Here is a 12,087-nt window from a genome sequence, read left to right as displayed (position 1 = left end):
CTTTTCATGCAGGAGAACGACGTTGCACGATGGGTTAAGACATCTGTCCTGGGTCACTTGATGAGAGACATCAGTAGTTTCAACAGAGCAGCCATGCTTTATTAGGACATCTAGACCAACAGCAAAGAAAAGTTTAAATTAAAGCTTTCAACCAAACTCAAACAGTCATGGATGGTGACCCCGGCCCCTTCTGTGGACAGCTGGAAATGTTTATCAGACCTTTACAAAACCCCCCAAATATATATATGCATGTTGTTCAGCCTGGAGGAAAAACACACTGCTGCCAGAATATTAGGTAGCTAAGTCGAATACAACAAACTGGCAGCAGAGTGTCGTTCACAAGTTGCTTCAGCATGGAAAATGTGCCTTCTGTACATATTAGGAGAGAATTTAATTCACTTTTTTTTATTGCATTCGGGGCCCATTTGCAAACATTAAAGTTGGCAGTTTAACCCTTTGAATACCTGAGCAAATTGGCATGATTTTTTTTCTCCAAAAACATTAGAAGAAGGCAATGAGTAACTAAGGAAAAACATGACCCAAAAATTAGCAAAAAATGTAAAAATATTACCTGAAAATTAGTTGAAATATATGAGGAAAAAGTGCCAAGGAATTCTAATAATTCTGGAATATCATTTTTCAATGTAACTGTGTTAACTATAAAAAAATTCCCCTACACATTTTTCCCTCGCTTAAAAAAAAAAACAAGATCATAAATCTAGTAATTTCTTGCAATTTGTGGAACATTTCTACCAAGTTGCTCATTACCATTTTCCTCATGTTTCTGAAAGAAATCGCATCAATTTGCTCAGGGCTCAAAGGTTTAAATATTTTTGAGAGGCGCCTGACAGCAGCACGAGAAAAGCTGTGTTGCTCCAGGTTTCAGAGGGTTAAATGCCCAGACCAGCTGGGAACAAATGGCTCGAGGATATGAATAACAGACTTATAATCAAGATGCCTTTGAGAACCCCACAACTGCTTTTTGTCAATTTTGAGAATGTAAAGCAGGAAGTTTCTTAATTACAACACTTATTTGCAAAGGACTGGTATCCACTGTGAGGCTAAGTGCAATTTATTTGACCAGCTCTCCAAGATTTGAAGTGTGTTTCACAGATTTTTCACCTCGGATATGATCAGAAAGGCCAAAGGAAACCTTCAGGGGCGAGCAGTGTTCAGCAGGGAGGAAATTTTGTGAACTACAGTTTAACAAAAAGTGCAGATAGTCCGTCCGTGAATTGCATGGCTGTCTAACGTGACAGAGTTGATTGAAGTCCTGATTAAACACTGATGACGAGATTTGTGCCACATAGAAAATAATAGATTAAATTAACACTACCAGACCAGAGAGGGGGTATGCCAGTGTCGGAGGAGACAATACAGTATTTACAGTGGACTGTACAAGCTGTTAAGCGAGGTGAACGTGCCTGACAGGAGGGTAAGAGAGGGGGAAATGTCAGAAATGAGGAGCTTCATATTGAATATGGTGATTTAGTCTGATTCTCACAGGACAAATGATTACAGAGCCTCCAGTCAGCTTCTTCCTTTCATTCAATATTTTTCAGTATCATTTGCCACCATCCGTTTAGTCTGTCCGCACATGTAGTCCTCCTCCTCTATTGGAGCATGTCCACAAAAGCGTCAAACTCGTCGATGTTTTTCTCATAAACGGCCAATTTCTCTGGCAGCGAGTCCTGCACACAGAAAACACACATTTCTGTTAAACTAACATATATTTAGTTGTTTCTTTTTTATTTTGTAAGTTTATTTTTTGGGGCTTTTATTGCCTTTAATTGACAGGACAGTGTGAGTGAGAAAGGGGGACAGAAAGAGAGAGGGGAGAGACATGCAGCAGAGGGCCGAGGCCGGATCTGAACCCGCGGCCGCTGTGGCGAGGACACAGCCTCTGTACATGGGGTGCCGCTCTATCCACTGAGGCACCAGGCGCCCCATATATTCAGTTTCAGTATTTCAGTCAAAAGCATGAATTATGTCAACGTATGATCTCTTCTGTGACAATGTGTTAAACTCTTTTGACCGATTAGTACAAAAATGTAATATTTCTAGAGCTCATTTTTATAGATATCTGCAGCTTAGAAATGTTACTGCCTGGAATACCTCTTTTCCTCATGTCCATCTCCGTCCCTTTTGGACAATATTGTCAATTGTAAAATAGATGCAAAGCAAGCTATACATATAATTTATCAGTTGTTGCACACAGTATAATGTGATGACACGAGTCCCTCCAGAATAACTGAGAGGGAGATCTAGGTGAACAAATTTCAAAAACTGTGGCAAAAAATAATAGACATAATCTGTTCTTTGTCTATTTGTCTTAAACATGTAGTAGTTGAATAGTAGTTTAACTTAAAATTGTACATCGTCTGCACTGGATTAAAGCAAGACTGCAAAATTACAGCAGACCTTGACACCACATGTGACCGATGTCGGCAAGAACCTGCCACCCTGACACACACGTTTCTGTCCAAAACTGAGCAGTTTTTGGGAACGTCAACATTTGCAACAATGTCCATTTGTGCCCTTGTTTGGAATGAAATGCCAGCTTGACTGAGCTGCAAGCCAACATGGTAACTTTTTGGAAAGCACTACTGCCACCTGTATTTTGACATTGGGTGAGAGAGGTTGTGTATTTTGTCCAACTAGAGAGGATTCAATATACTATAAAGGGATCAACTCAGAAAGTCTTTGATGCCTTTCTTAGCTCACTTTGAAGCTCTAAACGTAGATAAAAATAATTCGTAGTGAGTAATATGTGAACGTATATGTGTGTATGTGCATTTATGTATTATTTCTTAACTTTCTGGCTATTGTGTGCAGGTGTTCAGGATGAGGGGAAGGGAGGGAGAAGGGGAGAAAAAAATGTCTGTCCAGTGAATGTACATGTTACATTTTTTACCAAACACATTAGAAAAAGAATCTTGATAAAAAAAAAAAGACCTAAAACATTAAAAAACGTTACCAGGTCATCGGCCATTGACTGGGAGCTGATGTGTAGTGAGAGGCTGGCCAGCTGTGGAGGGTTTTGAAACTCTCTGTAGAAAGTTCCCAGATCCATCGGCAACAAGTCGTCTTTAGAGAAGGCTGGACGCTGCACACACAGAGACATTGTTGAAATTTCACAATCATACATTAACGAAACTTTCTTTAAATATAAAAAAACATAGCAAGTTGGAGTCTCATGTTGGAGAAGCTAAGTGATGTGTTACTGTGAATGTGGCTGCAGTTTTCTTGATTTTAGCCACCTAAAAAAAATCAATATGAGACTGGGTGTCTGCTATTTTGAGAGTACTTCACTGTTTTACCTAAATGTCAGGCTCAGAGGAAGTCTGAGGAAGAGCTAAAGCCAGTAACATCTCACGTGTGGAGGTAATCGAATAAACTTTCATGGAAGGGATATCTGTTACATATCTGTTTTTGCTTTGTCCAGCGCCTTGTCTTTATCTCTTTTGGATGTGCGCGCTTCTTGAACTTTTTTCTATAGTGCTTTTCTAAACCACTCATGGAAAACCTGGGCAGTAGGGAGCAGAAAGAAGAGAACAGTGCAATGTGTACGTACAAAGTCGACCATGACAAAGTCATCCTGCTGCCCCGATCCCTCTGAGCCCTGAGAATGGAGGCTGGCCTGCAGGGGGGACGGGCACGGAGGAGAGTCTGGAGGCTGCACCTGCACACAAACAGAATATGCCAATTGTAGGAAATGTATGCCAACGAATCTGTCAAACGTTTCCTGAAGGCATTTTTGTGACATTATCCTCTTCCTAATGGTTACCATGGGATCATTCTCCTCTGAGTCCAGGCCTCGAGGAGCAAACTCAGCAAATGGCAGGTCCAGACTGGCTGCCGTTATCTACACACACACACACACACATATATATATAGACACATGACTAAAATCAGTGCACTCAATGCAGCGATTACACTACATAAAAAATTGTAAAGATAACTTCAATATGATGAGCAGTTATAAAACACAGGAAATACAGTTTTATGCTTCAAATCTTTAAGTCAAAGAATCATATTTGATTTACCTGTGTGTTGGGTTTATTGACAAAGGCTCCGATTTTCCTTGTAAATGCGTTGAGAGACTCCACAGGGTCAGAGGGAGAAACACTCCTCCTCCCTTCATCCCTCCGTCTTTCTCCGCTGTGCGACAGGCCGTCATCATCACCACTGAGAGGAGAGATGACCGAGTTCTTGTTTAGATATTGACAATCCCAATATCTTATATGTATTATGGGACAAAAAAAATTCACTTATGCAGCTACAATGTTTCCCTCGTGCCAGTTAAGATTTCAGCATATTATAGATGCTGAATTGCTGTGATTTCAGGAGAGAATTACCTGCTGCCAGGTGTGTTGGCGGCATGCTCTGCTGTCAGATGAGCATCAGCTGCATGAAGAGGCTGCGTGGGAACCAACACAACCCCTCCATGATCCTTCCCAGCATGCAACATCTGAGGAGGAAGAAGAGAGCAGAGTTATAGTAGACAGAGTGGAAACCTGTGATTTAAATTTAAACATGAGTTTCTACTCTATAACTCCTGTGAAATGGAAACACTGAGCCTCATTCAACAACCATCCTTAAGAAGAAATTTCTTCTTAAAAACCCACACACATTTTTAATTAAGATTCTCTGTTTTCTTATGTGGGATTTGTTCTAAAATTAGAACAAAATTTATACAAATTCAAAAGCACACCTTTGCACATTGGAGTGCTGAAATGCAAAATAAATGCTACATGTTGCAAGCCCATTTATTAAAGGCTTTTTTAATATTGACAAAAGAAATAACAAGTCTAACCTCTCCCTCCTCTTTTGGACATTGAGTACTTAGTGATTTATTTTGTTATTTATAGGCCTAAAGTCAAAGCCTGTTCTGCACCCTCGATCCACTGACGCAATGACAGATTAACCGCTACAAGGTGTAGCAGATCATGTCCCGACAAGTGAACACATCTTCGGTGATCATGTAAATCTATTTGCAGAGTGATGAGGGCAAACCTGTCCCCCTCCAGTGATCAGTGTCAGTGTATTTTTTTGGCCTCACACCTCTTTTTTTTCTTTTCTTTTTTTTGCTTCTTCTTCTCCGGATACAGTGTTAAGTTAGCGTGTAACAGTACCCCATGTATCTTTTTTGTTTCTGTTATTTTATATTCACTGCTGATGCTGCTAAATATAACAGCTTGTTTGGCGTTCACTCCCTGTAGAAATAATTCCCATTTCAGAACTACTTAAGTTTTTTTTTTTTTACTTTTGGACTCTGCTGCTTCACCCTTTTTAGATCTGAAGAGTTTGGACATTTCTGACTTATTTCTCTCAACTTTTATTTTCAATTTGTGAAGGTGCACACAGCCCTACACTCTCAAAAAGTTTTTTTATGGATTGAGTGTTTACCGATGCTAGAAAGGTTCAACTCGTCATATAATTTCAACTTAAGAGGTCAACAGGATTCAGCATTATAAGAACACAATTCTGCAGTTTAAGAACATGTCGTGAATCTGATGTTGACTTTTCTGCGCACTTGAAAATATTGGTGAATGAGGCCCACTGTCTCTAGATTACCACTAACAGATCATTTGTAATTTGTGGAATTCTTGTTACATTTACGGTGACGTGTCACAGATATATCTGTATATGGATCGGGAAGTGAATAGCTTGGTGACGGACGTATGTGTATCACCTGGTTTGGATTGGCAGCAGGGTGACAAATCTCAGCAGCTCCTGCTAGAGCTGGAGGCTGATATGATAACCTGGAAGCATACAGCTACAGAGACAGACAGAGAGACAGAGGAGGCAATATTAGACACAAAACAATTCATTGTAACATTGTAGACACACAGTGTCATCAGAACATCAGGGGTGTGCACTAGAGATGGTTCTGTTATTAACTACTTTGCTAAATGTGATGGAGATGATAAGAAATCAGGATAAAACAGCTCTACTGTGCATAAAGCTCTGCATTAAAGCAAGTGATAAAACTTTAAACACAGTCCAAACGGATGGCAGTGACAATGATGCAACTCTGACACACCAGGGAGCAACACACACCCCAAATGAATGAGAAAACAGAGTGACGAGTGTTATTCAGCGCAGTTTCACACACAGTCCCAATCTCACAGTGGCCAGTATAGACTCACAGTGTGAGTGACAAGTCCAGGAGCCAATGGAAGCGGCAGACTGTCCAGAGGGAGGGGCTTGGACAGTTTAGAGGGCGAAGGACTCAGTGTACACACACACTGAGATAGTGCCGACACACACGCACACACAAACATACAATAGAAAGACAACAGGAAAGAAAACAGACAGAGAGAGAAAAGAGAAGGTGAAATAAAAAACAGGTATGAAAATGGAGAGAAGAGTCACAGGATAAAGAAAGAAACGGTGAAGAGGAGCGAGGGAGAGGTCCTCTTACCTGAGAGGGAGGGGAGGTGGAGAAGGAGGTGGTGCAGACCTCCTGGGAATCCTGAACTCCTGCATATCCTCCGTCCTCCTCATCTGGAGCTCTGAACACACACACACACACACACACACACACACACACACACACACACACACACACACACACACACACACAATTCAGATGATGAAAACTCCAGCAGGAAGGTAGAAAATTTATAAGCTGATGGAGAGCTGACCTCATTTTGTCATTTCTCTTTTCAGGCAGCCTAAAATGTTTGTTCACTCAGCAGTTGCAGCTGAGTCGTATGCTTAAAAATGCAATCAGAGTATTGCTAACTGTCACCTCCAAAGCCCGAATCACAAATAAAAGCTCTTGATTGTTTGCGAACAGCCTGAGAATAAACTGATCACTGTGTGTTTGGTGGTTATTTGACTTTGTGGGTGAATAATGTCAGGACTTTCATTAAAAAAAAAACAATGGTTCTGTGCATTTCCACTGATTTCTGTCACTACCTGTAGTTGCAGGGATGCCCCATGTTTGCAGGTCGCTGGCTGCTGCAGGGAGGATCCACAAAGTGATCTACAATGATCCCCATGATCGGAGCCGACCGCTCAAACTGTCTGCAGAGAGAGGACATTTCAAAAATGGTTTTGAGTGAAAAGTTATACAACAGACTGGTTATGCACGTTTGAACTTTAAAAAGCAATAAATAACTTTCTTCACAGAGTTGTTCCAATAGAATATTGAAAATGCCTCAGATACTGCCTAAAATGCAGGATCGAGGATCGGTGAGTACATGACTCAATGCATTGGTTTGATACCACATAATTTTCTTTGCCGCTCTCAAACAGTTGCCTTTTACGTTTACAGAAAGATGCACTGATCAGCCACTACGGTTTAAAGCAGCTAAAAATAACTGATTTCAGGAAAATAATGTAGCGTTAACTGATAGCAAAAGTTTATATGTTTTACAAAGAGTTTAACCTGAGCTGTGTCATACAGCCATGGCAGCAAAATTTCACATCTATATTTCCTGAAAATTATTCTTTTTTTTGTACATTGGTATCAGATCTGTACTTTATGTTGGCCGATTTTCAAGTTCAAGTATCTGTATTAGGAAAGAAAGAATGAGCACGTCTCTACTTTCTGGATGATGCTGTATCAAACATAGTGTGCTAGTTACCTGTTGGACATAAATGCCAGGTTGGTGCGGTAAGCACATGAAAGTGTGACTGTGCCGACAGGAGTGCCAACGACGCCGACACGCACCGTCTGAAAACCTTTAAAACAAACAACAAACTTCACTATAACAACCACATAAGCTAATGTGAAAGGTGTGAATTTGATTACATATTTAAACTGAATTTGATACAAAAGTTAAGGGATATTTTCAATGAAACTTCTGGCTCATTTACTAAAAATATGCTGGTTTAGGTCTTACATGTTACAATTATTATTACATAATTATGCCTTTAACAAGGAAACTACTCTTAAAGATCATGCATGTTATTTGGTGTTTTAATGTATGTGTTTATGATGTGACTACGAGACTATTAAACTTCCAGACTTCAGTACTTCAAGACTATTAGTATCTGGACATTTTTCATGTGGCAAGTACTAGAAGAAAAAAGAAACACAATAAAATTCCATTTCTTTCCAGTAAAAAGTAAAAAACTGCAATTTTTAAAAAAATTTAAGCTCTTTAGCACCTCGGTCTGTGAGGTTTAAGTACACCACTGTGTAACCTGTATTTTGTAAAGTCTACAGTACAATGTGTGCGCCTGGGGCTGTTACACCTATTCAAAGATTTAAAACATGTCAGTCAAGAAGCAGAGTTTTTACAGTTACCTTCTCCTAATCCACTCAACTGAACTTCTCCGAAATAAATCCTAAACATAAGAGAGACAGAAACAGATGGTGAAATGTGAACTTAATGGAACAGGAGACAGAACAAAGCTGGTGTAGCTTTGTAGTTAAACCAGCTGTTTATCAGGACAGGTAGAGTCCGCACTCACCTGTATAATATGACATAATCGTGTCCCTGCTTTCTGGAGAGCTTATACGCAGGTGTGACTCTGGTGATGGCCAGCAGAGACTTCAGGAGGACAGACAGACGGTTGTAAACTGTGTATGACACCTTGATGTCCTTATCACACCTACAATAGAGACAGACAGTAACTCATCAGCAGTGTGGCAGTATCTCAAATAAATTTCAACTTACTAGGATAGAGTAAGTCTACACTGAAATTAATCTAACAGTCTGACATAAAAATTGCAGCTCAATATTAAGCCAGAATTAAGCCAGTTTTCTTTTTTTGTGTTTTGTGTCATCTCATGTATTGTCATGTGGATCTGTTGTGAAAAGGTTGGCAGGCAGCAGTTTTCAAACAGCAGAAACACTTCAAAGATGTGATATAACTCAAAATGTCACAAAAAAGAGACTAAATAAACCATTTATAACTTAGAGCATCCAACACTCGCTGTCGCATCAGCACTTTTTACTGAAACTGCTGGCTGTGATTTTAATTTTGTGCTTCTCTGTTGTTTATTTGCTCACAAAGCTGTAGTACACATCGTCACAAGGGCAACACATGATGAAATGAACATAACAGCACAGTATTGGGGTCTGTTACCTCTGATACAGATCTGTGGTCCTCAAGGCTAACCATGTGCATACTTCACAGAGGCTAAGACAATCTGGTAAACTTCTTATTTTCTTAAACATTTGACCACTAACAAAAGTAAAAACAAGCAAAATCCACTCACTTTTCATTCATCTCCAGGCACCAAGTCTCTAACTCCATCGAGTCTCCCTGAGTGACACACAAAAAAAGAAAGATCAACGTTCAAGTGCAATGAAAAATAAATGTTTATTTCTTTAAAACTGTTTATACATAAAGGAGTTAATGTGTTTACTGTTAAAATGTATAAAACACTGGTGACATTTATGTACAGGGATAATTATTTTATGACTCACACAGCTAAATAGGGATACTAAATTCTGTTGTCAACAGATATCTCATCACCTTCTCCAATAAAAAGCTTATGTTAAAGTCCCTGCATCATTGAGAATTCAAAGAGAATGAACGGCTGTAGATGATCTGAGTTTTCCTTGTCGAGGGTGTTTTTACCTCTGAAGTCTTCAGGGAGATCTCGACACACATGGAGCGTCCGATGCCTGGAAGTTGGCCGGCCAGCGCCTTCTTGGCTTCATGAGTCACCTCTGGGATGTCTTTGATAGCCAAATTAAACTGGAAAAAAATTATAATAACAGCAAAATGATTTGAAGTTGAACTTACACACTTTTACAGACAAAAACTGACAGTCCAAGCAGCTAGATATATATGTGAAGATCTACAGTGAACTGTAAATCCTTCTAATCATTACAATGGCAAAATGTAATAGAACAACTAAATTATTTTACCCAGTCAGAGCCAGTCGGCGATGAGGACGAGCGAGTGCAGATCTTCTCTCCAAGACGAGCTTGGACAATCACCTGGACAGTCTACAAACACGACATAAGAAACATTTATAACTCAGTTTGAAGAAGTATCCAGAGTCACATTAACATTGTTTATGGAAAGACATGTTGCTTTAAATATGTTTAAACACTATTTTAAAGCTGTGAGCACAAGTAACAGGAGCATCATACTTCAGGCATTTTACCTTCAAGGCAAAGAATTTAATGAACTTGTCCAAGTCTTTTTTATCCTGGGGACTCAGGCCACTGTCCATGTTGTCACGACCCTGAAATCAAACAAGAAATGAACATAACTGAAATTAGTGATTTTAATCCACTTTTAGCTGTTAATAAAATCTTTTGAGGACAATCTGTTAGTCGAAGACATTCAAGTATTTACGGTACCAGGTCAAAAATTGCCACTGCATCCAAAATTATAGTTGACCCTTAAATGGGCAGGCACATACAAATATTTTTGAAAATTATTATTAATTGCTATTTTCCGATGTATCTGGGCTAAAATAACTGGATTTCATAATTTTTGTCAAAATGTGACCTTTAGTTTCCAAATGACAAATTGTATCTCCCGAGATAAACTGCCCATTTAGGGTACAAATTCAACATTTTCCTCTACATTCAATAGTTCACATGCCAACTTCTAAAGCATTTTATTAACAATTAATTAGATACATTCTTTTATTTTTCTGCACAGTAGGTTTTTTTAAAAGTGAAAGACAAAACTGAACAATTGTTATTTACATACCTAACACAAACCTAGTCTTTGAATAAACAACGACCTGTTAAAATTTATAAAATGAAACATTTAATGCCTGTTTTTATAATGGCATCATCACTGTGGTGCTCCTACAATATCACTATCCTATTATAGATAACTTTGGTTGGTAGAGTGAACAATTTGTGTGGTGCAATGAAGCAAAAAAAAAAAAAAAGTAATAAATGTTTCGTGCCTTTATATTATTACTGTAGAGAATAGTCCTAAAAACAGTAGTATATCTGTGAGTGATGATTGCTGATTTAATAACCTTATCTTGGCAATGTATCAGACATTGAATACCTAATTATTAATGTTGTGAGGATAAAATCATTATTGTTCAACAAGAATATATAAAATCATCCTTGAAAAACAATTTTCTATAATAAACATGAAAAAAGACAACACATATGTCATGGCCAGCTACTTTTTTCACCTAGGATTACATTTTGTATTTTGCTACATGAGAATATTTCTGAATGTTGGCATAAAGTCCTATGACCTGTGTAGTTGACCCATCTCCCCCTTAAGTGTTTCACATTATTATTAAGTTCACCCACTTAATGCCCCTCCCTCCACAGCCTGTCAAATGATTGTTTCTCGCATGATGCAGAAACTATTTGATTAAATTTATGAAAACCAAATAACTGACACTCAAGTTAAATGAATCTCAACTAACATATGTATAAATGTAGACACAATATATCCATTCCTTACGTTTCTTCAACAAATAAGAGTAGTAACCATAAACATGCCAAATATGAACCAAAACAAGCCATTTTGACCACATATATAAAGTCCTTTGCTATCTAGCAATTTAACAGTTCAACTGGAATCAGTAAAAATATTATGAGAATGCACTCATTGGTGTTAGCAGAAAAAAATATGTCTAAAAACTGTTGTTTTTAACCCTCCGTATAGCATGTTTACGTTATAGGATAGCAAGTGAGGCCTCTACGTTGACATGAAACTGTCCGAATAATATATAGAGGTCATGTTAAACGAAAAAATACTGACAACCATCTTACACGGTACGCCGGTACACCTTGAAAATTAAAACAGCACAATACTGACATATTAATGCTAATTTCTAAACGTTTTTGTCCCACAAAGAGGAGGCTCAGCCACTGAATAGGTGACTCACTAACCAACTAGCATTAGCATGTGGCTAATGTTGACTAGCTAGCTAAATAACACGCACTTTAACTCCACCACAAAACAGCTAAACTTACATTAGCTTCTCCCTTGGCGGCGGAGCTTCAATAAAACACTAATTTATTTAGGAAATATGGCACGCAACGCTGCGTTACACAAACATTTACATGCCAAATTCAGACGTACACAACGTCAGCAGCGACTGTGCTACTTTTCTGTTTATCTTCTCCATGTCGACGTGTTTGGATAGCAGCACTTTCGCAAAGGCACTTTCGTTGATTTTTT

General features: G+C 38.7%; 1 protein-coding gene across 3 annotated transcripts; it reads right to left on the bottom strand.

The window, feature by feature from the left end:
• Positions 1-74: 74 nt before the first annotated feature.
• atg13 (ATG13 autophagy related 13 homolog (S. cerevisiae)) lies at positions 75-12,054 on the bottom strand. 3 transcript variants are annotated; one of them, XM_042512982.2, is made up of 18 exons: positions 11,880-12,054; positions 10,082-10,162; positions 9,840-9,920; positions 9,547-9,666; positions 9,182-9,228; positions 8,431-8,571; positions 8,264-8,304; positions 7,599-7,695; positions 6,928-7,035; positions 6,428-6,518; positions 6,153-6,251; positions 5,696-5,779; positions 4,359-4,471; positions 4,047-4,188; positions 3,788-3,865; positions 3,575-3,682; positions 2,978-3,106; positions 75-1,691 (listed from the first exon to the last, which is right to left on the bottom strand). In XM_042512982.2, exons 2-18 carry the CDS (start codon positions 10,148-10,150, stop codon positions 1,614-1,616), a joined length of 1,626 nt encoding a protein of 541 aa, XP_042368916.1. In that variant the 5' UTR covers positions 10,151-10,162; positions 11,880-12,054; the 3' UTR covers positions 75-1,613. The 3 variants fall into 3 exon arrangements, with proteins under 3 accessions (XP_042368916.1, XP_087930643.1, XP_042368917.1); XM_088074517.1 differs by having other exon boundaries at positions 11,989-12,041; XM_042512983.2 differs by lacking the exon at positions 6,153-6,251.
• Positions 12,055-12,087: the final 33 nt, after the last annotated feature.

This window comes from Plectropomus leopardus, chromosome 24 (assembly GCF_026936395.1).
Source record: "Plectropomus leopardus strain MGB_pleo_1.0 chromosome 24, ASM2693639v1, whole genome shotgun sequence".
Classification (NCBI taxonomy): domain Eukaryota; kingdom Metazoa; phylum Chordata; class Actinopteri; order Perciformes; family Serranidae; genus Plectropomus; species Plectropomus leopardus.
Note: the sequence above shows the minus strand (reverse complement) of the source record. Positions and strands in the feature narration are given on the sequence as shown.